Here is a 26,949-nt window from a genome sequence, read left to right as displayed (position 1 = left end):
CCTAGAATACTACTTCTTACCAGGATTAAACTCGGGGTGAGAATCTTAAGCTTGTTTTCCTCAGCTACACATTTGGTGATAAGGTCATTCACAGTCCAGGTTTCATTTTGGGCGTTGTAGGCTGTCTTGATTTGAGTAAAAGACCAAGGTAAGGTGCTGAGAGCATGGTAAATGATGTAGCTGTCAGGCAGAGGGATGTCTAATTGTTTGAGCTTGTCCTGAAGTTAAGTCATCTAGAGGATATAATCTCTAACCCTAATTGAACTTAGAATCAAGCATTTCCCATCGTGTCAAAAGCTATAATTGTTAGCAGAGACGCAACTCTTTTTCCTTAAATCCTGCCAGCACAAAACCTCCACGGCGACCTTGGCAATACAAAATCTCCATGACAAGCCCTCAGAAGAATTTTGGGTTCCAGGGACCTGACAATCCCCCCCCCCCAAAATTGCTTCTATAGTGGCTCGAACCCACAACCTTGCTCTAATACTAATTGAACTCAGAACCAAGCGCTTATTACTGTGTCAAAAGTTAGAGTTGTTAGCGGATGTGCAACTTTATTTCCTTAAAACTTTGACAGCGAAAACCTCTACTACGAACCCCCAGAAAAATTCTGGGTTCCAGGACTCAACAGGTAAGTGATCTAGAGGACATAATCTCTAACCCCTCCAGTTTTAGAATATCTCATACCATTCAATTCCATCATACAATGAGATGAAGCTTCAGCATTATTGGATATTTGGAATCGTTGTCCCACAGCAGCAAAAAATTCCTTGGCAGCCCCATCAGTAGGTAAACCACTAAGCAGATCCTCAGCTATAGTTCTTTTCATAATCACCATGCACAACCGATTTGATCTCTCCCACTCAGCAAAAGCAGTTTTGTCTTCAGTGGTACTCTCAGCAGTAGGATCAGATGGCTTATCATAGAGTAATGCCATATCTAAATCAGCTACAGCCATTGCAAATTCAATATATCCTTCTTCCAAGTCTTATAATTTGAGCCATCCAACATTTGAATTGTGGCAGTGTTAATGTTAATAGCAAAGATATCTGTTCAAGAAAACAAGAGGCAACGTATCAAATAATGGGTAAACAAAAAAGGGATTTGATTCTTATAACAAAATGAAATAATTGTAAAAGTCCATAATGATAGGTCACTTTGGTGACAACTATCGACCAATAAGATTATTTCTTATAGAATCTCTCAAAAATAAATATATGTCGAAAATTGAAATATCCAACACCTTTGAATTGAAAGATATATGTTTTAAATATAAAACAGATAATAGCATCCTCCGGGAAAATTGTCAAAGGCACTAACTTGACAAGATCCCACATAAATGTGAAATATTTCTATGAGTCCAAAATAGTGTGCCACTTTAGTGACTATTACTAATTAATAAAATTATTCCAATCAAAACCCCCATTAATATCAATAATCTTTACCCGTAATTTTTTTAAGGTAATGTTTGTTAATCAATATATAAAAAAAAAAAAAAAAAAGATATGAAAAGCATTTCGGACAAAAATATTTTCTATTGTATTGGTTAAATTTATCTGAAAAGAAGTCATGTGACTTTTTATCTTAAAGTTTTCAGATAAATTTATTTCTCCCTCATTCAAATAAATTATCTTAAATCTTATAGATAAATTATTTTGATACAATCTTATCTTATTCGTTTTAACAAACGCTGTATAAGTGCATACTTTAACTAGAAAAAAAATATATGCAATTAATTCACAAATATGAAATACTAAGTTAGAGTGTATCTCTAATAATATGTTGCATAATAAATATAAATCTTGAACAATAGTTACCGATGATTCAATAATGAATTAGGTGAGTATAACTCTAAATGTCTTTTGAGGAAGAAGTAATAATCAAGAGTTGATATCTAAAGAGCTCTTATAAATGTATAGAGTTTTCATTATATGGACTTATTGCGTTAACACAATATAGCTTCTCAAAATTCTAAAATTTAACCAACTTATTATTGTTTTGTCCACATTATTAAGTAAGCTTCCTAAATCATGAGTAGGGCCAGCCCTGAGATATTAGGGGTCTTAAGCGAAATTTTATATGAGCCCCTATATCTAAGACGAGAGGGATGCGGGATGTTGGATGCAGCCTCACGCACATATTGGAGGCTGGAGCATCAGCAAAATGGAAATGAAGATTTCTTTTTGGGCTGAAAAGTTTATTTATTATATATATTTTTATATTGGAAATGAAGATTTCTTTTTGGGCTGAAAAGTTTATTTATTATATATATTTTTATATAATATTACATATATATATATATATAAGTGGTCCTGGCCTTGGTAGCCCGAGGAGGAGAGGGGGTGGTTTTCAAATTTCTTATTGTAGGCATTGTTGTTAAAATCTCGATTTTACGCGTACGATTTTACGATTCGAAGACCCCTAAACGATTCAAATTCCATGTAAAATTTAATTTGGGATAAAATCTTATAAAATCTCGATTTTACATATACGATTTTACACTTCAGAGATCCTCAAACAATTTTATGATTCAAAGACCTTCATTAATTTAAGTTGCAATTTAGAGGATACTTCCAGCGTCTCAATGTCACATAGCATCTAACATTGGAGCTTATGCAATGAATTGTTATATTCTGCCTCTAAATTGAAACTTGATTTAACATTGATTGCATAAGTTTCAATGTCACATAGCATCTAATATTAATTGCATAAGTTCCAATTTACTTGATTTAAATTATAATTTTTACTTGATTTAATATTGATTGCATAAGTAAATCAAGACAAATAAGTAATTAATTAATGGACCACTAAACCCCAAATTGGGATTTTACTTGATTTAATCAATGTTAAATCAAGAAAAAAATGCAACATAAATCTAATGGAAGGCGTTGAAAGAATTCTCTAAAGAATTTTAAACTATATTTTACCTCTAAATTACTTATATTTTGCCTCTAAATTGCCTATACCAACCTGCTAGTTTTTTAGCTATATTTTGGAAGTATCATCTTTTGAACTATAATAAGAAATAATCAGGTTATTAAAAGATATTAATTCATTTTCTACAAAATTATGTTATTATAAACATATATTTACAAAAATTGAAGGATATTTTTAATTATTTCTAAAATCTTATGATTTTACGGTTCGATTTTACGATTCGATTTTATGGACACTTTTTCGATCCCACTTAAAATCCCGATTTTAACAACCTTGACTGCAGGCGCCTGTAATCTGCCGCCTACATCAAATCAATTTATTATCTTCCTTTTATTAGTTTAATTTTTTTAATTTAACATTAATTAAACATAAAATGACTCAAACTAATTTATTAAAATTTGAGATGGGCCCATACCAATGAAGTCAAGACCGACCTTGATGGGGGCCCAAGACAACTGCTTTGATTGCCTACCCTCAAAGTTGACCCTAACTATGAGATAGAACAAGTGGTCTCCCAAACCTCGTGGCTTAAGCCCCGCATGTTATACATGTAACATGGGTTTGAGAAGATGCATCACATGCCTTATGTGTCTCCGCTTCATATGCAAGCATGATGACTTCTCATTAATTAGGTACTAATTATTGATAACATCAAGTAATCATAATTTTTAGTAATATAATTCATAATTAAGTCGTAGCAAAATGTAGATTATAAGCAAAAAGGCATACTCATAAAATAATCACCTTAAATGTACATTAAAAAAAAAAGTTTATAGGGAATAGAACAAATAACGAGAAAGAAAAGAAATTTCAAATATCAAAATTTTCAACAAAGCCTTGAATTTTCTCAATTCCCGAATTTGCCACAAACGAATCACTCCCAATAAGACCACTAGAAAGATTGATGGATAGGCAACAGGTAATTAGCCCTGTTTGAGGGTTAACAAACGAATTATTAAGAACAAATAAAATAAAAGTTCTAGGTATTACATGTGTAATCGTTCTATAAAAATCTGATTTTGGCACAAAATTCTCCCAAAAGAGACAAATAAAAATTTTTTATGACAACCCAACAAACAAGGCAAAAGCTTCAATTTTTTTGATAAAAAAAACAAACCATAAATCTAATAGAAGAAAAATTTAGGAAAACAAATGATCAAAATAAGTATTTGAAACATTGAATTGGCTTGAAATTGTAAAAGCCAAGAAGCATCACGAAATAAATATTTAATCACAAAATTAAATATCAATTACTAGGATTTTATATTCATGAATGTCTCGCTCTGATATCATATGTTAAATTATTATACAAAAAATCATATACAAATATAGAACATTGATCATGTTTTGTCAATATATAAAATCATACATAAATATAGAACATTATATAACATCTTTAAAATTTTTTGATTTATACTTGTTTAGGCCATGATTAAGAATAAAATAAGAGTAATTCACGAACCTCCACTAATAAGAAAAATTGTCCAGACTAGTTTTTCTCTTTCTTCTTATAATGTGATGATAATTTTCAATGGATACAACTCAAGACATGTAAGGGAAATTGAGGAGACCTATCATATTATATAATAATTATATCATGCCACCTATTAAGACTCGAATATCATAAATAATATAAAAAAACGAGATCTCGTGTATAAGTAATAAATATTGTATTTAAATCTGAAATATCACATATTTATATAAGTGAATAGTAAAATCAATATAAACTAATATGAGGGATTGGGGTTTGATTTTTTGAATGAGTCAAACAAGTCAACCATAGACATGAGTTTGGACTCGAGTCTTTTCGGTGGGTCTAATCCTTTAGACCCATTCTAACATGAATCTTAAATTAAATTTGGATTATCATGAGATTTTTTTCAATAATTTGAGATTTTATCATCAATAATAAAAAATTATTATACGAAATCTTTTATCTTACGTTAAACATTTCATTATCACTTATATATATATTTTTAATACTGAAAAGTAATTAAAATATTTATACTAAAAAACTTAAGATTTTAACTTACAAACTTATATTTATCAAACGAGATGACGAGACATAATCACATGAACTCAAGTGAACTTTGCTTGCATAATAAACACACATTTCACGAGCTTCCTAGCTAATAAACCATGCCCAAAACATGTAAATAAATCCACACAGCAGACTGCAAAAATCTTGGCTCCAGCGTTGGGCACCGACGACCCGCCTTCTTCGTATCGATTCGCCCGAACAATTCGTCATACGCATGGAGGGCGTGAATGCGATGTCGTTGAGAGCTTCAATTCCTAGGGTTTCGTTCCAGGCCCGCCCTTCCTACCGTCACACATCCAGGTTCTCCGCCTCTCGCAGGTCAATTCCCACTCCCAGGTCTCGTTTGCCCCACCGAAGAGCCTCTATTCATGCTCAAATGGTCAGTAATCGATCCCCTTTCCTTGATTCCCTCTCTTCGCTGGGAAATTTAGAACTGTCTTGAAGTTGTGATTTTTGAAACTCGTATTGCGTGTAGAAATGTAAATTTTCCAGTCTGGAGTTTGGAATTGATTGGGTTGAGTTGTTTGAATCCAAGATGTAATCAGCACCACCTGGGAATTCTGTATATTGGGCTGGGATTTGCAGACGAAAGAGTTTAGTGAGTTTTGTATCTCAATTCTTGCAGAATACAGTTCCGTCTGAAGTAGTGTTGGAAGTTGTGATCTTAGATGACCATATGTAATGTATCTTTTATTGCAATTTGTTATTTAAAAACCATAAGCATTTATCGATTTGTTTGGAACTAGGATTTGTGGAGAGAAAAGAAAAGAGAAATAAAGATTGGGGGATGGGGGTTAGAAAAAAAGGGTTTGAAGCTAAATTCATTTGTGTATTTTTTTGGTTGAGTTGGAAAATGAGAGGAAAATGACTATTGTATCTATCAAGGAACCGTGTTTTAGTTTGATTATTTATTGTAAATGCTTTGACATAAGTAATTTCATTTTCTTTTCGTTGTTCTTTCTCTTAATAATCCTAGTTCAAAAATAAAAAAGAGAAGTTCCAATTGCTGAACGTACTCATGAAAAGAGGTGATGATATTTTTTCTCCATGTTATTGCCCGGGCTTCTAACAAATGGCCCACAGTAATGAAGGCCAGTAATTATCGTTTATAGTATATGCTGTGGATTTCTGAATTAAATGCATGCACAATGTGTTTGGTAGTCTGAATCAAAGGATGGATCAGCAATACTTTCCCCAGTCGATGAGTCTGAAGAAAATGCTCTTAAAATTAAGGAGTGGGAAGTGGGCAGGTTCCAAGATGAAATAGCTGCTAGCCAGGGTATAAGGATCAGAAGACGGCCTCCAACTGGACCTCCTTTGCATTATGTTGGCCCATTTGAATTTCGTATAGAGAGTGAGGGCAACACTCCCCGTAACATACTAGAGGAAATCGTATGGAACAAGCATACAGAAGTCACACAGGTTCTCTACCTGGTTCACAAACATAGCTAGTGTCTTTTTTTAGTTTTTCTTGTAAATGAATTACTGTTATGTACTTTGCTTTCAGATGAAAGAGAGAAGGCCTTTGTCTGTGCTGAAGAAATTTCTTGACAATGCTCCTCCAGCCAGAGATTTTGTGGGAGCTCTCAGGGAATCAAATTTACGCACTGGATTGCCTGGATTAATTGCTGAAGTGAAGAAGGCTTCTCCAAGTAGGGGGGTTTTAAGAGAAAATTTTGATCCAGTAAGTTTTTTGCATTTTCCTTTTTTCTACTAATGTATGCATAAGTTACATTCTTATTTCAAGTTAGGTATATGTCTAGTTTTAGATTTTCTGCACATCATTTCAGGAGGAAATTAACATCATAGAAAAGGTTTGGTGTGCTGTTGTTGTTGTTATAGGAAAGAACATGGAGGCTTTAACCTGCAAAAATGAAGTTCTTTCCCACCACAGTAGCAAATGTTGCTTCTGATATCTGATTCCTGGATATCCATTGGCCTTCATTGAACTTCCATTTTTAACTCCTTACAAAGGCCAGAATGAATGAACTGTTGCTGATTTGAGATGTTGCACTGACTTATTTTTACAAATCTGAATGGTGTTGTGTTACCAGGGCTCCTGCATGCAGCTCAGTTCAGTGTAAATATTATTGCTGATTTATTGAAGTTTGACTATAGTGTTGGTTTTCCTCTGCATTTATCATCAAAATATTTGTGTGCTGAACTTGCATGTAGTGTTTGTTAGCTGAGAAAAACAATATAACAAAACAATTCTATTTTTCTAGCATTTGCCCTTGGGAAAAGATCTTTAAGTAGAGACAGATGAAAAGGTAAGTTATTCTGAGCAATCTACTATTACTCTTTCTAGCATAGAACTCTACAAATAGGATGCAGTGTTTGAATAAGACAATTGCTGGATCCATCACCTTTCAGAAATTTTGATTTCTCTTGTGTTACCTGCTGCGATGTCTCATATTGGCTAGTGGACGCATTGAACAAGAGAAACAGCAGTTTAAGAATAAAAATTTATTTATTTTATCTTAAAAATATGTTTTCTGTGTGTTTCTTCATATTGTTTCTTCACAAGAGGTTGTTCGCATTTTGGATGTCTTCTTGCTACAGGTTGAAATTGCCAAAGCTTATGAGAAAGGTGGAGCTGCTTGCCTTAGTGTTTTGACAGATGAAAAGTATTTTCAGGTACCCAATTTCAGTTTCTAGTCTATTGCCACTAAGTTTTAGTCATTGTGGAAGTCCGTGGATGTTGGCCTTGCCATTCTGTCCAATTTCTAATTTTATGTTCACTTCTGGTTTATCACCAATCAAGGGAAGCTTTGAAAATCTGGAGGCAATACGAAATGCCGGAGTGAAGGTGTGCTTCTCATTTATTTTCCCCTCTTTCTTAAGTGCATATTTTCTTTTTTGTATTTCTAACACAAATTAAGTATGCAGTGTCCCCTTTTATGCAAAGATTTCATCATAGATGCATGGCAAATCTACTATGCTTCTCATTTATTTTCCCCTCTTTCTTAAGTGCATATTTTCTTTTTTGTATTTCTAACACAAATTAAGTATGCAGTGTCCCCTTTTATGCAAAGATTTCATCATAGATGCATGGCAAATCTACTATGCCCGAATTAAAGGCGCAGATGCAATTTTGCTTATTGCTGCTGTTTTACCAGATCTTGATATCAGATATATGATTAAGATTTGCAATATGTTTGGATTAGCAGCTCTTGTTGAGGTATGATTAGTGCTTTATTTTCTGATAATTTGTTATTCTCTTAGTTATTTGTGGAAGTGAAATGTTTGAATTGCTGTTAAATTTACATAAACATTTGATTCAAGTTTAATTTCCTGTAATTAAATTTTGTCTCCAACAATCTAAATGTGAAACTTTGACTTTTCCTTTCCATGTAAACCAGGGGTCATGTTAGCTTATAACTTTAAATTGCATCATGCCAATTATAAAGTACTTTACTATTATTTTTTTTCGTTATTTTGTTTTTTTTCTTGTCTATAAATGCATTACTATTCACCTATGTTGTTATTTCTATAGGTACACAATGAGAGGGAAATGGATCGTGTCCTTGGCATAGATGGTGTGGAACTTATTGGCATCAACAACCGTGACCTTGGTAATTTTCTGTCTCTATAGAAAACAACTTAATGCTGTAGTCCGTACAACTGTTATACCTTTTCTGTGTCTTGTTTGCTAGCACAAAGCTTTTGAAGATATGCTTAATAATCCAAATTTACTGGAGTCTCTGATCAGATTGCTATAGTTTTACATTTCATTACAACTCCCTCCCTCCCATGTTATGTCATAAAGCTTTGAAAGTTAAATTTGGTAATTCAAAGGCATGGATCTGCCTGGATTGCCTTCGTATGATATATTAATTTGCAGCATTTTTCTCTATGTTATATCTTGTTGCTGATTAGAGGTTGTTCTAATCATACCTCATGTTTGTATGTGATGGAACACAACAGTTATTTCTAGTCAATTAATTTGTATTTGGGACAAAAAAGTTTGGTAGAACATGGTTTCTTCTCTTTGTGTTTTTGGTGTGTGCCAAGAAAACTGCAACTCTTCTTTGAAGGATTGAATTCCTGTTCTTAAGCCATCTAGATGCGAAAGCATAAAATATGACTATTAAAGCTTCATGCATGCTTTATTCATCATCATATATAGTGGCCAACAAGTTCTACTTCTAAACAGAAACATTTGAGGTTGATATTAGCTCTACAAGGAAGCTTCTTGAAGGAAAACGTGGGCAGCTTATTCATGAAAAAGACATAGTGGTAAGTGACCCAGTTCCTCATCCTTCAATTTATCGACTTAGTTAATTGTATGTCATGCTTTTGGTACACAGTGACGTGTCTCATGGTGATAAGAGGGATGCCCATTCCTGTCTCTAATCAACTCTCATTTTTTCTTTTTGTTTGAATTTAAACCCTTCAGGTGGTTGGGGAGTCTGGGCTCTTCACTCCTGATGATATTGCTTATGTGCAGGAATCTGGCGTTAAAGCAGTAAGCTTCACTAATTCTTTAATGCAAAAATTAAATTAATCTCGAAGTCTAATGCAGATGTTTGTTTGATTATTTGATTGCCAATCCCCTGATCTTGAGAACTGAAGATGGGAATTTTTGAAATTGGAAGATGTCCAAACTGTCAACCGTTGTTTCAATCAATGCAAATATTGCCCCCGGAGTCCCCCTACTCCTTTCTATTTCTCTTTGTTCTGCTTTTTCTCTGTGATAATCCAACCTATGTCCTTACTGTCCAAACAAATTAGGATTTTCTTGCGTTTTTGGGAAAAAAAAATTAATGCAAGTAGAGTTAACTCTCCATGCATCAAACAAATTGAGAGTCAATAGTTGCTTCTATGGTTGGAATAGTTTTATATTTCAATCACCATGTTTGGTCCAATGGTTTTGCCCCTGGCTGTTGGCTGTCGGCTGTCGTCTACCTACTGTAACCCTCCTCCTTTATCCAAGCTTGGGACCAACTCTAAGTAGGAGGAACACCTTCAACACTAGTAGTGTTGAGTGGATTACCCAATCCACATGCAATAGTTTTATGTTTCGATCCAAATAACACAAAACAAAAAAGACAGTAGTTGTTTTATTTTCTGCTGCCCGAATCTTTGCATTTGTTCCAAATAACTTGAGCTCATTGGAGTGAAATCACATTGTTGGGTTGATGCAGGTATTGGTTGGAGAGTCTATCGTGAAAAGAAGTGATCCAGCAACAGGAATAACCGAACTTTTCGGTAGAGACATTTCCTTGCAATCCTAGATGATGAACAATTTCTCACCCCACTCTCCTCACTGATCTAGCAAATAGCACTGGCCTTCATAGTTCTGTATCCTCCCCAGTTTTTGCACCAATCATCGTTTATGGTTCTAGTTTACATCTCCCAAAATGCTTATGCAATGAAAAGTTTTCTCAAGAATTAGTTGGATAGAGTGAATGTGTGATTAGACTACTCATTTTGAAGTGCAATGGAAGATTGAATAATGGTTTTACCTCTGTGTTGCAGCCTAGCCAATGAACAATCAGAGGCATAGGTGGTTTCAGAGCTTAGCCTTGGGCCTGTTAGTTCAGCCGTTGCTTCTTTTTTATTTTACTTTTTTTTTTTTAAGCTTGATTGAAAGGAGAACCACCTGAGTAGAGGGTTGCAAACGGGTTGGATTATGGTCGAAACTATTTGATCTAGACCCGAGATCTGTTTAAGATTTCAAATTTGAGTACTGAGACAAATCTTGATATATAGATCTAGCTTCGAAACTGATAAACCTGAGTTTTAGAACCGCGACCTAATTAGTATATAATATATAATATATTTTAAATGGATCCAGTTTTGCTAATTTTGGGTTCAACACAATCTCTTTATTTTTAAATCTGTGGATTATACGGTACGTATTATTGGGATTATCATTTTTGCATAGTCCTCTGTCACTTGTATTCTCTATTTCGGTAAAAGAGGTAAATTCCAGGCGGATCTTTAGCCCTTGCCTAAGTTAAGTATCGAATTCATGACTTATTGATACTAGTCTTAATGTATTATTTGTCTGTCACTTAACTTATATTCTAGTGTATTATTTGCCTATCACTTGGCTTATATTCTAAGGTATTATATAGTAAGTATTATTACTAAATATCAAGCTTGACCTATGACCTTAAATTTGGGTGCCTGAGCTAGGCATATCATTAGTGGGACTACAGCTTATGTGATGGCAATTGCTTCTTGTTAATATACAATTAAGCATGCCTTGCATAACCTATGGGGGCTAGTCTTCTTTAAGGGGAACCTAATGGATTTAGGAATCGTGTGGGTAGCTTCTAAAAGGATTTGGATGAATATTTAGAAAAATACAAATATACTAAAGTAATTAGTTATTGAACAGGTTTTGCTTTCTATTCTTTTAAATAAAAATCAAAACTGAAAATAAAAAATTAAAGACTATCAAATTCTTTCTGAGCAATCTTGTTCTTTCAACTCAAACATAATTTACTTTTAAGTGTTTGTATATATTATTTATCAAATCGTTTTATAATTAGACATTGAATATCAGTGGAATGAGTCACTTAAAATATATAAGTTATTGCTTCAACCATTGTTATTTTGACAAAAAAATATCATTACTCTATAATTTTTGTTACATAATATATAAATAGTGAAATATTATGTTATTCGTGTTAGGCAATATAATGTTTGCCCAACATAGACAAATTCAGAGGGGGTTTTGGGCCTTCTTCCCCTTACATGTTTGCGTCGAGCAACAGATCACCTCTATATATAAGTATGATAGAAAAATATGACATCATTCTATATTAATCATAAATGAATGCGTATAATATATGAAGGAGGATAATAAGAAGGGTTTTACCTCACCCCAATGGTGGGGTGTTCTAAGTCTCATTGTAGAATGTTGATGTCTTTTAGTCATTCCTCTATCTTCATATGCAAGTCCTGACAATATAATTTGTAAATCTTTACAAAATTAGTTTTTGATGCCTTTATAATCCCCTTTTGAAATATTTCTCAACAGTATTGAAATCACTAATATTAATCTTTAAAATTTCTCTAACAAAATTAATCATAATAAAATAAAAAATTACTAAAATTAATTTTCATATAATTTCAAAAATTTTGTATTTATCTTGCTATTTAAGTTCACACTGAATATTCCTTTCTCTGTTGTGCCTATTCCTTCTTCCAATCTTTATCTCTCAAGCTCAATCTCTCCGATCTCCAAATCTCTCTCTTAGGCCGGCAATCTCCCAATCTCTCTATTTATAAGGGATTGATTTAAGTTTAGTATAATTATAATAATAATTTAAACCCCACCCACTAACTCTTATTTTCTCTTAATGGTTCTCTCACTAATTATTCTTCCACTAACTCTTATTTTCTCTTAATTATTCTCTCACTAATATTTTTTTTAATTATTATCCCACTAACTCTTCTTTTCTCCTTAATTATTCTCACACTAACTCTATTCACATAATAATATTAATTTTTTCTATTAAATTTCTCAATTCACATTTTTAATAAATTATAAATAAATAAATAAATTATTATTTTTTTAAAATACGAAGATATTACAAATAAAGAGATACGTGAATATTACAAATTAAGAGCGTGAAAGGTTAGCCTTCACGGGCGTAATACGGATGGTTCACAGAGTCGAAGATTGCATCCAAGGATGTAAGTTTAAGTCATGACAGCCGCAGTGTGGTAGTTTTATCCTCTTATAAGGATGGCTCCTTGTGAGCACTATGTACTGTATCTCTTACCTTGAGAGTCGCCATATATCATAATTAACCTCTCCCATATACATAAAACAGTGTGTGAGAGACTCTTAAAATAAAAGATTTCACCTTTTACATTCATGAGCGCGAAATGTTACGATTATTACCAAATTGAAAATTGAGGGCACAGTACAAGTCAAACTAGAAGTTGGGAGCCAAACAACCTCTTGCATTTATGTAAGGACGATGCTATTGGTATTTTATGACCTATATCATAGATTAAATAATATATTATAAATAATAAAAATATCCTTTCCATCTCTCCGCCATAACCGTAACTTCCTAGTTTTTGGACAAAGCGATCGGCTCTGCGGACGTCGAAGCGCTCTCTCTCTCTCTCTTTCTCTCGCGGTCACTCAGAGCAGTGAGTTCTGATTCCACTGCACATTACATACAAAATCTCTATCTATCTCGGCGTAGATATGTATGCACGCACAGCAAGGGCTCGGACCACCGGCATGCCGATCGCGGTTTGCGACGCGACGTACGAACTGGAGTTTCGGTCGACGGTAGATGACGCGTGGTACAGCGTGCGAGTCGTGCTCGATGACGACACGCTCGTGGTGAATTTCTTGAACTTTTCGGAAGCGCACGATGAGAGGTTCCGAGCCGGCGATTTCGAGACGGCCAAGGCCGTCGACGAGTTTGTCGAGCGCTTCCGGCCGGTGTCGCAGCAGTTGCAAGATAGCCAGTGCTCGAGTGTCATCGAAGGCATGACCGTCTGCGCCTCTTTTGCCTTCGGACAGGATGATGTTCGTTTCTACGATGCTGTTGTCGAAGATGTGAGTTTGAAATGGCGTATTTGCTGACCATCTGTTTTCATGACTTTTTTACCCTAGTTTGCTTTGATTTTCAATAATTGTCTTTTTCCCCTCCTTTGAAAGCGTGAAGTCCAATTTCCTTTTTACGCTGTGTTTGGAATATGTAGAACTCAGAATGATAAATGATTTGGTAGGAATTGATGGGAAAATAAGGCCATTTTGAATCACATGAAAAAGGATCGGATTTCATGAGGAATAGATTTTGTAGAACTTAGTTATTTATATGACAAATATAGTTCTTTGTAAGTAGTAATGTCAATAAAAATTCCTTATCAATTTAAATAAAAATAATGGAATTCATTTTTTAATAATTTCTATTTAGTACCAAAACTGTGAAAAGGGGAATTCTGAAATAATTCGTTCCTATCTTTTCCTATTTTGAAATATGCTTTTGAAGAACAGCCTTGCATTCGAAAGCATATGCTAGTTTGGTTTCTAAAGGTTACACTTTCTCTTTATCCTTATAAGTTCAGGTTCCTCAAATTGAGGATAAAAAATTGGAAACAGCTATTTACAGCTTGTTATGTTCAATCTTGTCGTCAGACGATGAATTGGGTGGTTTGGAACAATTTTTTTTTTTCTTATCATGAGTTGGTAGTATTTCCTTTTCCTCATTACCAAAAATAATACAAGCCTTATATTTATGTGCCTCAATGAGCTTTAGGAGGGCAATTTTTTAAATTTGAAAATATAAACCTAACACTTGCAATTGAAGTTCATGTGCTTGTGGCTTAATTTATTAGTTTGTTCTATAGCCAATATTTATTCAAATGGCCTCAATCAAATTAGAAAGCTCATGAAAATTTGATTATAGAAAATTTGATAAAAATTGGAAAACCATTCCAAATTTCTTTTACTGAGGGTAAAAGATTGGCAGTACTGTTGTTATATTTTTTTAAGACAATTATAGGGTTCTAAACATTTCTTTTGTGAATAACCATGTATGTATCTAACTCCACCTAGTAGCATTAAGGCTTGTGATGTTGATGATACAATAGAGAGGTTCCAAAACTTCACTTTTAATAACCAATTCATGTCTATGCCCATCCCTTAATTGGTATACAGATGTAAATGAAGACATCCATTCCTGGAGACATGTTTAAGAACTAGCGTATTGGTGGGATGGACATCATGGCTGTAACTTCTAAAACGCTTGGCGTATGTAGGCAGCCCTCTTTTGACATTGGTCCAGCCTATAATTTTTTTTTTTAAAAAAAAGTGGTGTGGAAATTAAGCATTTTGTTTTTTGTTTACTTTGGAATATGAATCTTGTTTTTTGTTGTCGAGAAGATTGAGCAGAAGAATTAGAGTAGAACTTGAAACTCTTTTGTTAGTGTTTTAGTTTATGTAATTTTGCAGTAAAAAGAGAACAGAAAACTGAAATGAACTTGAGTTAGCCAATACATTGTAGTAGAGGTTCTTAATAAAACAAAAAAAATTGTAATTGACTTTATGTAGACAATCGGTTATAGGCTTCAGTGGAGTCTTTGTGTTCTCAAGTTCTTGGTTGAAAATATTACATATTTTTGCTTATGATGCTTTCTCAAGCTCTCTATTCTTATTTGTTTCCCAAGTTCTCTTCATAAATGAAGGGGAGGCTGAGAAATACTAAATACTATTATTTATGATGGAATGTGAACCGTATATTTAATATGGTGACCGTGATTGGAATATCTGTTGAATATATAGAAGTTACTAAGATTCCATGAAAATTCTTTTTGGACTTAGTCTGGCAATAACTATTCAGATCCCAGATAATAGTAAACAACTAACGTTCAAATATATGCTTCTATGATTTTCATTTCCACTAGTTTTTTGTTTTGGTAGGTGCAGTATGTGGAACATTCATTTGCTAAAGGAGAAGAAGAATGCTTATGCAACTTCATCTTATTTTGGCATCATGGTCCAAATGAGGGTAACAAAATGCCTGCCACTGTCACAAACATATGCCTACTCCAACCTTTTGCACAAATTGATTCTAGGGTGGTCTCCTTCTCAAAGATGGCAAAGGAGAAATTTGTGACAGCTTCCCTTATGTCTGCCTCAGTTTCTGGTGTTAAAACTTCATTGTGCAAGGGGGGTGTGCCTGACTATGAAAATATTAATTTGTCAACCAACCCAAAGTGTAGTTTATTTCAAAGCGAGATCCAGGAAAGTTACCCTTTACATGTTCTTATAATTTATTTATGAGCTCAAATGCACCTGAAATTGACTTTGCTTTGGTGGTTGTCTGGTATTTGAAGTTCTGAACTCATGTCTGCTCGCTTTGCAGGTAAAGAAGAGTTTTAGGTACTCTGGTAGCTCTGTAAAAACAGAAGAAGGTTTGTTCTTTTAATTATGAGGACTAATCATTAACATTCTAAATCATGACAAAGTTTTATGGTCTCTACTGATGATCCTGGGAGGCAGGGAGGATCGGCAAATGTCATGAGTTGGACTTCCAGCATGTAGATCTTAGAGGGGGATCCAGTACGGGAGAAACTGGAAGTCAACATTTTATACTACTCGAAAATTTGGAGAAAGATTTGTCCCCATTATCGATTATGGACTTCATTTATAAACAAACATCTATCTCTCCACAAGCATATAATATTTCCCAAGTTTATCATCAGAATCATATACAAGGGGCGCTATTGTATTGGATTGTGAGAAGCAGCGTGAGAAGATATACAAGTTTATAAATAATCCTGATCATTCTATCATATCAGCAAGGGGAAGGTATAGCTTAACATAAAATAGCTTTGGTTGCATCCCCCTATACACATCCAGAATCCATATGGTCCGTCGTAAGATTGCTTTTGTGGTCTTTGTCCGACATATATAGGCTTTTATTCATTGCTGTACTTAATTTATTCTTGAGTACTTGTTTGATTTGTCCCTATTTTGTCTTTAGAGTAGGATTAGGCTTTTCATTTGTAGCCTTGTCATTCTTCTTAGCTTTTACAATTGTACTCAAATGGGATCTCTGCCGGATATTTTTACTGATGAGGCTGGATTTACACAACTTGGATCAGATTTTTTAGGGGAGTTTTCTAGTAATTGTTTAATCTCATCAGATCATCCCAGTCCTTTCTTTTTGATAGCTATTTTGGACAATGAACTATTTTGGAGCCTCAGCAGTGCTTGGACTTAGCTCAACTGAGAACAATCTGGTTGCAGTGCATAGCTGAGGGTACCAAATGCGCTATTGCTTTGGGAATACAGTGGCTTAACATATATAAGAGTGGAACCTTTTGGCAGTTGAACTGCCTTCAAATTCTTTAAATAAGTGTAATGGCTGTTTCCTCTTTGTGTATGATTCCAAGTTTCCACCGCTTGGACATAATTAATGATTTTATCTTCTTATTTGAAGAAAGGAAATTAGTGTTTGACAAACTTATATTGGGTGTTCTTTGTTTGTGATGGAACACTTATTTTATTTAGTTTTAGAGAAAAGTTATTTTTTCCATTTTTATATTTAATTTTGAGAAATATCATCTTCCTATTGATCCTATTGGAAGGAACCATGTGAGCTGCATTTCTGCTATTGGCTGTGTGTTGGTACAACGACAGTCCAAAGTAGTCCAACTTTGCAATCAGGAACTTAGTGTCATACTTCTTTAATTGTTTATTTCCATTTCTATCTGTTAGATCACCGGTTGTAAGACAAGTTGATTAGGTATGCTTGTGAATGGGTTAATTACACCAATAATAATCCAACTTTACATTCTATTACTATTTGATCACTGAATTTTGAAATATTACCTGTTAGTCACTGATATTTCAAAATGGTTATTGCTTAGTTACTGAATTTTGAAATGTTACCTGTTAGTCACTGATATTTCAAAATTGTTACTGCTTAGTTACTGAACTTTAAAATGTTACTTATTAGTCACTGATATTTCAAAACTGTTAAACTGAATTTAAAATATTATCTGTTAGTCACTAATATTTCAAAATTGTTCCTTATTCGTCACTCGTGAACTTAAAGTTCAGTGATTATCGAGTAAATGGTGAAAAACGATTTTGAAATATCAATGACTAGCAGGTAATATTTTAAAGTTCAGTGACTAAACAATAACAGTTTTGAAATATTAGTGACTAATAGGTAACATTTTAAAGTTTGGTGACTAAGTAGTAACAATTTTGAAATATCAATGACTAACATGTAACATTTCAAAGTTCAGTGACTAAACAGTAACCGTTTTAAAATATCAGTGACTAACAGGTAACATTTCAAAGTTCAGTGACCAAACAGTAACATAATGCAAAGTTGAGTTATTATTGGTGTAATTAACCCGCTTGTGAATAGAGTAGTTTCTCAATAATAACAACATATCAAACCTTAATCCCACCATGTGGAGTCAACATATGAATCCTAGCTCTACAACCATTTCTATATATGGCCTTAATTTTTTTTTTCTTTTATTAAAAAAAGGAACTTACACAATTAAAATGGATTGGACATGTGAGAAGAAGACTAATAGACACACCTGTGGGGGAAGTGGATAGAATGGAGGAAGTTTGTTGAAAAAGAGGTAGAAAAAACCCCAAAAAACTTGGTGGGAAATCCTTAAACATGAAATGGAGTATATTGCCACTTGCAGAAGATATGATCATAGATAAAGAGGGTTGGAAGGCTAGAATTCAATGTAATAGACCCTTAGTTCTGATATTACTTACTCTTTAAGAGGTGTACTAAATCCTGGACATTATAATATTTCTGTCTTTTATCTTATTACCATATTTAGATACTTTCAGGGACCTTTTTCTCCCATCTTGTGTCCTTCAGGCAAATGAACTGAATGAGCCATTTCTTCAAGTTCAAGCACCTGATCATTTTTTTCTCTCAATTTGACCAAAGATGTGTTCTGGTCACTCAACCAATATTCATAATTTTGCAATTTGCTCTATTAGCTTACTTTCCGCCGATCTACTGTTCAATTATTTGCTCTTATGTGCAGTAAGTAGTTTTGCAACTATGATGGTTAATTAGTGTTGATTAATTTTTAGTTGCTGCAGGCCTTGGATCATAGCCGAAAGATTTTCAAGATATGGACCCTTTAAGACTGCACTTGGGAGCCTAATGACAATGTCTAAGGTAAGTTCTGTACTATAATATTGGTAATAGAGATGGATAAATCAGACTTCTTGTGTCCAAAATGTTGTCCACCTTCTTGCGGTAGGTCCCATATGGATGTTCAATGTGAGCAAAGAAATTACAATAACATATCAAGCATTACCCACTATGTGGGGTTGCTGCATGTATTTTAGCTCCACCCTAATCATTTCTATTTATAACCTTATTTTCTGTAAGACACTTATAACTTATATTATACCATTACTATGTGTCTCCTACCATGTGTTTTTCTCAATCTTCCTCTTCTTTGTTTACCAAAGATTGATCCATTGTATTCACTCTCTTCACAAGAGTCTCTATTGGTCTTTTAGGGTGAAAAAAGAAATTAAAAGCTAAAAAAAAAGGTAATACTAAAGGTTGCAATTGGAACACATTGATGTGAGGGTTTTCTCTGTTTGCTCTATATTTGTTTTGATGTTTAGGTGCCAATGAAAGAGATTTAATGGCTTTAGCTTTCTGATCTTCACTACACACCTTCACAATTGCAGATGTATATTTTCCATTTCCAAGTTATTTATTATGGGAGACCCACTTGTATTGTAAGATAAAGTAGTCACCATTAAAATTTGATTTACTTAAATAGATCAAATCTTAACAAGTTATCTTTTTTGGGTATCATGACAACTGAAAAAATTAAAAGCATAGTTGTTAAATCGAGATTTGAATTGTGAATCGATTTATTCATTTTTCTAATCAAGAATTAGGATTGAATCAAATAGTAAGATTCAATATATATATTTTAAACTAATAAATATATAAAATTCAAGTATAAATCTCATCTTACTCAACAAAAAACTAATAAATATTCATATAAAATATATAATATCCTAAATGTATATCTTAAAGTACCAAATAAATAAATAAAGACATACATTATTAAGATCATCATCTTTTAAGTTCTAACTAATTATTGTCAATCTCAAATTCATCAGTATTATCATTTTCTCCTTCACCATTATCATTGAGAACAAGCATTTTCTCTTATTCTTATTCTTGATTTCTTTATCTTCTTTTTCCTCAAAATCAATCAATTTAATCTTTTCACTTTCAACAACCATACTGTTTATTTTTCTATCAATCCTTAAGTTCCTTGAAGGTACATAAATTACGGATATTGTTAGAAGATGGATGGGTGTTCATATTTTTCTGATTTTATTTCTAAATTTTGGTTGGATAAGAATTGACCAATTCACTTCTGATTCTTTCCAATTTTCAATTCTTCCATAAATTCAAATTGGTTTAGTTCAAAATTGTATTGAATCGAATCATGTGATTCTTTCAACTATGAAAAAGAATAAAAGATGATGCAAACCATGTTTTCTTCCTGAAACAAGTATTTATATCCTTTAAAGAGAAATTGGTTCTGCTGTGGGAGCCTCTAGCTGTGTGTCTGATACACAGAGAATTGTAACCACAAACAAATCTACTGGGCAGCAATCTGAAAGGATATCTGCTAGGTAAAGGAGGGTACTTGCAAGATATGCAGATCAAATGGATTGGCAAAGAATGTGTGAGCAGTTAAAAGAGGATAAATGAGCTGGCACCCTTTGAGAAGCTGATCTTCTGTAAATAAACTGAGAGTGATGAGGTTCTAATTATGGCAGCCGGAACGGTAGTTAGGAATTTAATTAAAGGACCTCTGTTAGTTGTAGGATCCTTTTAACAGTTGGTAGTTTTTCTGTTAATAAATCATATCAACAATTTTGGGTAGAATTAAGGCTTGGTATGTTATAGTAATCTCTACTAGACTTAACAGGAGCCTGGTTCCTTTCCCTACTTGTTCTGCCCCATAAAGAAGCATAGAATATTCTTAAATAGAACTACAATATATAGAACAATAACAGGTACAGAGCTTAATCCCACTTAATTGGGTTTGACTATGTGATTTCTAGACCTCCATGAATAAATAGAAGAATGAAAAATATAATGTCCAAAGCAAGTGGTTTGGGTGATTTACAATGGAACTGTCACGAAGAGGTGCCGCCTGCCTCGAATGGATAATTTGCCTGATTTGGCATCAGTTCTTGATTTCTTCAGAAATGAATCTTCAATAGTTACATTGTACTGTTTTAATTTCAGAATAATAACATTGGTGACTTAAGGGCTGTCCGGAAGGGGTGTGAAGAATACAGGACAGCTGAGCTTCTGAGGGACTTGTACATGGACTTTGCATGCCACCGGCAGTGGCTTCACGATAGGTTAGCCTTAGAAGAGAAAAAGATCCTGGATCAATCACCTACAGTTTAGCAGCTAGAGGAACTCGTCAAACTCTTGTAAATCTGTTCATGCATAGCCCCCAGAAATGGTCCAAACACGAGAGCCATTTCTAACAACCATTTTGTAGATGGTTTCTTCAACTAGATACCTATACATACATCTTGCTGTATGGTATTTTTGTTACTGGTTCAGATTTAGATGGCTAGAGTGTAACGTGTAATTTTGATTATATTGATTTAGCTGTTTGGTTTTACCCTTTCAGTTAACTCTTTATAAACAAAACTGCTTGGTTTACACGACACAGATACTTTGTCAAACTCCCAAACATAATTTCTATTGTGCCTCGGAATTCATCCTTTACATGACCAAATTGATCAACCGACATTTAGGTACACAATACTAGAAATGCATTTGCCTCAAATATTCATCATTTCATACATGAAAATACCAGGAACATTTAACTATTGTTTATGATAAAAGAATCGACGCAGGATGAAGTAGAAATCAACCAAAAACACCCACAAGCAAACAAGAAATACATGTCCTTTTACATAATCTTCTTGATTAAGTTCCCATACAATCAAAACTCAAAAGGCATCAAAATAGATTCCAGTATGACCCATCACAGCTTGACTACAGCTCCAGTCTACTGGAATATTTATGGTGGTACAGGGCTTCTCTTAGCTTCCTTGCCAGCGCAAGAGCCTTAAGATTCTGCATGGGTAGCTTGCATGCAGCAAAACCACTTCCTCTGCAAAACAATGGATTCATAACATCAAAGGAGAGAAAATATATCTGTTTCATGAATAGAAATTGGTTATGCATGTAGTCTCAAATTATCCCAAAAATCTTGTGTAAGTAGACTCAAATAGGATGACTTGGTGATTCTGGCATTTCAAAAGATTATCTTGGAACTTCAAACTGATAGTGCCCCCAAGCAGCCTAGAGAGGAGGTAAATCAACCCGACGAGTATGATATTAGTTGTCGTGAACATAACTATACCTTAAAACAATCTGTGCTCCAGTTAACTCAAAAACACAGAGTAAGGTCATCCATCAGTGTATGGAAAATGCCAACATTATGGGGTAAAAGCATGCAATTTGGGAATGCAGAAACTTTTATAGTTTAGCTTTAAGTTATATGTCCAAAAATGATGCAAAAGTGAAAAAGGAATTTAGTAGGAGGGGTGTTATTACGGAGTGTTGCTGAGAACTCCAGAACTTCCCTAATAAATACTATTATCCACTCTACTTAGCGTATTTATGAACAATTACAAAATCAAAAATACTATGTAGACATTTTATTGTTCATATCCAAAGTTAGGCAACTGTCAAAGGATACTGTGGAACCCTCACAAAAGTGTTAATAAATTGATTCACATGACATTTCATTTTTAAGAAAGATTACAACACAATTGCCTGCAGTAGCTTATTAAAATTTAGTGTATTATTCTCTCGATGAATTAACTTAAGGGGGGAAGCCCAAGGTCAGTCCCCAAGATGAAGCATAGCTGAGTCCCTACATTGGAAAGAAAAAAAAAAGTGATTCTTCCTTCCCCCTTTCAAAATTATATGCATATACATTTATATATATATATATATATATTACAAAAGGTATGGGGGTAGCACATACAAAAATAGAAGTAAAACCAGAAAATGCCTTAAGATCAACATGACATAAAAACTAGATCCTTCAGGAAGCCCAAAAAAATACTTCAACGCCCCCAGCGCCCCCCAAAAATAGTAAATAAATCAATAAACTACACCAAGTAGGAAGGAGCCTGTTATTTCATCCTGATAAAAAAAAGGGTAATTCCCAACCTTGGGAAGATACCCTATGGTGCTGTCCCCACTATTGCTCACATCAATGCCAAAAGCCACCAGAAACTGGCCTTTCCTTTTAAAAATAGCATCTCTCCATGCTGAAACAGCCCCTCCCTAGCAACTGCAATGTAAAAAGGTAGTCTCTGGTCGCACTAAAAATTGTGAAAACAACTTTTTATTATTTTCAAAAATTTGAAAATTTCTCAAAATGTTTTGAAAACAAAACAATTAACCAATCTCCAATGGCTGAAGCAGCTCATGAACATGCATAAGTGAGATAGCCTCACACCAAGAAGCTATCTCTGCTGCTTGCAAAGAAGATTCAACATGCTACCCCACCCCAAGAAGGATATACAAAATTCTTGATGGATACTTAGGCTACCACCATCCTGCTTGTCTTATATTTAGTCTAGCCTCTAGAAACAACTGGCAAAGACTCAAGCTTCAATGGTACAGTAAATGATCACAAGTAATCATACTCGTAGTTTAATTATGCATACAGAAAGGAAAAGAATATATGAATGGCGTTATAGTTTCAACTTCTGAATAAATCAAAGAACAAAGTCAAGCTAGAACAACTTACAGACTGAGGTTTTCCAAGAGTTGTTCCAGGCTTAAACGCAGTTACCTCCTTTGTAGGTGATTCAGTATTGCCTCCAGTCTTTTTCTCATTCCTAGCCTTGTTGAAAATTACTGTGAATCCCTCAGCTGATGCTGGGTCATTGACATCCCATTCGCCAAACTTGGGCAATGGCCGACCTTTTTCCTGTTAAATTCAAGATTTCCTTGATGATTCTTGTGGTTAACTCAAGACAAAAACTTATATACCTAGATGATACAAAATTGCATAATCCTATAACCAATAAACTGATGATACAAACGTTCTGCCTCACAAGAAAAATTAGAACTATACTACATACCAGGATCACCAGTTCTGGAAAGATAGTTCAAACATAATTAAATTAGACTGCAACAATGGTGCTCTATAATGTAGAGACCAATTTGGCCACATGCAAGGCATGTTTATATGGCACTGAGGTGACAGCATCGATAAGGAGAAATATCTAACAGCTAAGTTCGAAAGAAAATGTTCTTGATACATAGAAGGCATGAATTGAAAATGGTTTTTAACATAAGATACTGCAGGAAAACTATGTGGGCATATACATAGAAGGCTTTCACTGTGGCTATTAAGCCGTCTACAAATACTCAATTAGGGAAACCATAATATCAACAAATATCTCAAAGTAACATGTTTTGTTGGTCATATTCATGTATGCAATAAGCAGAAGTGCCATTTTCCACCATATGAGCTGTTAGAACAAAACTCTGAAAGAAACAAATATAATCATATAAGAAAGGGTGCAGATGCTACTGAACTCTTCATGGAAATATATACATATACATATACGTGTATATATAATCAAACCATTCAGAACTCCCAATCCAACTTGAGTTCTCAATGCTCATTTATGTCAATAACTTCTTCCATTATTATGTGTGTTGCAGCCTTCCTAAAGAACTTCACTGAACGAATGAAAATACAAATCTTTCTTCTACAGTGGAGGTTTGGCATGCAACATAAGATGGTGGTGAGACAGAACTTGCATATACCAGATCAACAAGGAAAGGTTGTAATATGAAAATAGGGTGCATCTCATACCATTAAACTACAAATAAAAAACACACCTTGTTAGTGAAATTTATAGCCATCTATGTTTCAGCATCCTCTACAGAATGAGGAATAGCTCTTAGGAATATGATTCCTCCTCAATTGACATGCCAAAGGGAGGCAAACTCATACTAGGGCAGTGGTTTTGGAAATGTAATTAGACGAAAATGGGGCTCATGCAACCACAATTTATCAAGCCTTATTCTCATTAAGGTAGAGTTTGTTAAAATGAGTGAGATAAGGTTGAAATGCTTTCCGGATTAAGATATGAAATGATTAAGATAAGACTGAAAAACATTTCAAGATTTTTATCGAGTGTCAATTTTTCTTATTTGTAAGAACCAAAATTTATTTAGAGAGGTAAATATATTTGAAAAAATCTAGATAAAATGTGATGTGACTTCGTTTTCAAGAGTCGTCGGATAAATTTAACAAACGCATTGATAAAAGTTTGAAATGCTTGTCATACCTTTTCTCATCTATATCTTGATTAAGAAAAACTATGTAATTGGAGGAGTCATCTAATGGGACTCACAGTGAAGAATTAAAACAATTATTCTCACTGTACAAAAAATACGACATCAAGGAGACAAATTTATGCAACTATTTTCATGTGCAACTAAACAAAAGCATCACAAAGTAGAAGTAGAACTGGAAGAAGCGAAAAAGAACATCACAAGTCCACAAGACCCAACTAAATTTCTCAGCTTAATGCCAAAACCTAATATCGAAGATGCAGAGGCAACAAACACTTTGCCTAAAACCCACAATTGAAGCAAGCAATCGATACCAATACTGATATAATTAGAGGCTAACCCCAAATCCCATTTCTGAGGTAGATGAAGAAATCTCAAACAGAACCCGCAATCACGCACAGAAAACAACGAAGGAGAGAGAGAGAGAGAGAGAGAGAGAGAGTTCTTACCGCCATGTCTTTGCAGAGACAAAAGAGAAGTCAGTTCACAAATTGAAGACCGCCTCTTCCTCTTCTCCCCTTCTCCTCTTCTCGAACAGTTCATAGATTCCCCAAATGAGTCAACGAAATGAATGAGAGAGAGAGAGGGGTCGAGAAGCCAGGTGCGCCACGTGAGAAGGGGGATGTGGGACCCACACTGGGACGGTTGTGAAACGCCGTCAGAGAATCCTTCTTTTCTAAAGGAAAGAAACAAATTGTGATTTCTAAATATCATATTAACAAATAAAATTGTTGCTCCAAATTATGTTGCTATCACGCAGTGTTATTTAAAAAACGTTTATATGATTTTTAAAATATTTTATTTTATCAATAATATATAATTAATTAAAAACATTAATTTTATCCACTAACATGATACTTTATAAGTACACAGTAATTTCTTTCTATTCTCCACATGGAGTCAGATGAAATATGCATTAGTAATTGAAATAGAGATAAATATTTACTTTTTGTCTCCCAAAACTTAAAAAAAGAAAAGAAAAAATGAATAGACATGAAAAATTAATTTTAATATGAATAAAATTATTTTTGATCCAGACTTCACTTGTATTTTGTAAATATCTTTTAATAAAATCTATAGAAATAGAGTTATTAGAAATATTTAAAATATTTCATAATATGAATTATAAAAAATAAGTGAAGTCTGAACTGAAAATAATTACTCTAATAAGTTATAATATTAACTTCAATAATAATCTTTAAAATATTTAAAGTTATCATTCTTTGTCACGCTATTTTTCAAAAAGACATAATAATCATTTATTATTTTAGATTCTTTCATTTAATTCATTTGCATTATCTTTGCGAACAGGAAGTATTTTTCTTCACTTCTTCGATACACTTTCACATTTCATTTCACTTTTGTCGTTCCAAATTCCACTAATTTTAGTTTCATTCCACTGCCAAATACCTTCTCATGGTTTGACTTCGGACTTAAATTCGATAATTTATCAAATTTTTAAATATATTTAAAATTTATTTCTTTCAATTTTTTATTCTATCCTAATAAACATGAGAATACTATTTAAGCACTTAAAAATTTAATATTATATATATTTATATTAATATAACATATAATATAAAATATCGTTTTAACATTAAAATTAATAATCAAAATAACATTTAAGTTGAGATGAGCTCTCTTGCGAAAGTCCCTAATCGTTTGATTTTACGATTTTTAATAAAAGAGATAAATTTAAGTTTGATTTATAATAATTAAAAAAAATAAATTTGAATTTGAAAATTTAGACCACCATCACTTCTGCAAACCACTGGACGGACACAGGATAACATTTAACTCGAAGCGGGGTAAGAAGGAGATGGAAACGTACGTGTCGTTTGTTGTTGTCACGGTGCATTGAGTGGTGTGAACTGTGAAGCTGCTGCTGCCTTTTTGCTTTTGGTGAACACAAAGCAGAAAGCTGGATGATGCTGCAGCCAGCTCATTTTAACCTGGCCTTTCTTTTTGTCTCTTTCGTTATTTGACACTACAGAAGCAAAATATGCACTTGAAACTCGTAATTATGAAAAATATCAGAAATATTACATTACGTGATTCCGAAACGTGTCTTCTAGAATTATTTAA

General features: G+C 33.7%; 4 protein-coding genes across 20 annotated transcripts; 2 read left to right on the top strand and 2 right to left on the bottom strand.

Moving 5' to 3' along the window:
* Positions 1 to 640: 640 nt before the first annotated feature.
* On the bottom strand, positions 641 to 958 carry LOC127791714 (uncharacterized). The gene has a single exon (XM_052321691.1). It carries the CDS (start codon positions 956 to 958, stop codon positions 641 to 643), a length of 318 nt encoding a protein of 105 aa, XP_052177651.1.
* Positions 959 to 5,038: 4,080 nt separating this feature from the next.
* Positions 5,039 to 10,445, top strand: LOC127792522 (indole-3-glycerol phosphate synthase, chloroplastic-like). Of its 2 annotated transcripts, XM_052323043.1 has the most exons (10): positions 5,042 to 5,357; positions 6,140 to 6,400; positions 6,486 to 6,662; positions 7,541 to 7,615; positions 7,743 to 7,787; positions 7,995 to 8,159; positions 8,475 to 8,553; positions 9,135 to 9,217; positions 9,378 to 9,446; positions 10,126 to 10,445. In XM_052323043.1, exons 1-10 carry the CDS (start codon positions 5,193 to 5,195, stop codon positions 10,213 to 10,215), a joined length of 1,209 nt encoding a protein of 402 aa, XP_052179003.1. In that variant the 5' UTR covers positions 5,042 to 5,192; the 3' UTR covers positions 10,216 to 10,445. The 2 variants fall into 2 exon arrangements, with proteins under 2 accessions (XP_052179004.1, XP_052179003.1); XM_052323044.1 differs by lacking the exon at positions 9,378 to 9,446 and having other exon boundaries at positions 5,039 to 5,357.
* Positions 10,446 to 12,989: 2,544 nt separating this feature from the next.
* On the top strand, positions 12,990 to 21,232 carry LOC127791866 (uncharacterized). 14 transcript variants are annotated; one of them, XR_008021003.1, is made up of 6 exons: positions 12,991 to 13,517; positions 15,384 to 15,708; positions 15,830 to 15,877; positions 15,966 to 16,274; positions 18,558 to 18,636; positions 20,755 to 21,230. XR_008021003.1 is itself a non-coding variant. In XM_052322012.1 (5 exons), the coding sequence occupies exons 1-4, from the start codon at positions 13,158 to 13,160 to the stop codon at positions 16,235 to 16,237; spliced, it is 1,005 nt and encodes a 334-aa protein (XP_052177972.1). In that variant the 5' UTR covers positions 12,991 to 13,157; the 3' UTR covers positions 16,238 to 16,274; positions 18,558 to 18,896. The 14 variants fall into 14 exon arrangements, 8 of the variants coding, with proteins under 8 accessions (XP_052177977.1, XP_052177976.1, XP_052177975.1 ...); XR_008021005.1 differs by having other exon boundaries at positions 18,549 to 18,636; XR_008021004.1 differs by lacking the exon at positions 20,755 to 21,230 and adding an exon at positions 20,133 to 20,721.
* Positions 21,233 to 21,276: 44 nt separating this feature from the next.
* On the bottom strand, positions 21,277 to 25,475 carry LOC127791867 (protein NOI4). Of its 3 annotated transcripts, none has more exons than XM_052322021.1 (3): positions 25,205 to 25,289; positions 23,300 to 23,482; positions 21,277 to 21,643 (listed from the first exon to the last, which is right to left on the bottom strand). In XM_052322021.1, the coding sequence occupies exons 1-3, from the start codon at positions 25,214 to 25,216 to the stop codon at positions 21,599 to 21,601; spliced, it is 240 nt and encodes a 79-aa protein (XP_052177981.1). In that variant the 5' UTR covers positions 25,217 to 25,289; the 3' UTR covers positions 21,277 to 21,598. The 3 variants fall into 3 exon arrangements, with proteins under 3 accessions (XP_052177981.1, XP_052177980.1, XP_052177982.1); XM_052322020.1 differs by lacking the exon at positions 21,277 to 21,643 and adding an exon at positions 21,650 to 22,411 and having other exon boundaries at positions 25,205 to 25,311; XM_052322022.1 differs by lacking the exons at positions 21,277 to 21,643; positions 25,205 to 25,289 and adding exons at positions 21,652 to 22,411; positions 25,314 to 25,475.
* Positions 25,476 to 26,949: the final 1,474 nt, after the last annotated feature.

The sequence above is a fragment of the Diospyros lotus genome, chromosome 15, assembly GCF_014633365.1.
Source record: "Diospyros lotus cultivar Yz01 chromosome 15, ASM1463336v1, whole genome shotgun sequence".
Taxonomy (NCBI): domain Eukaryota; kingdom Viridiplantae; phylum Streptophyta; class Magnoliopsida; order Ericales; family Ebenaceae; genus Diospyros; species Diospyros lotus.
This window is presented reverse-complemented; position numbering and strand designations above follow the sequence as displayed.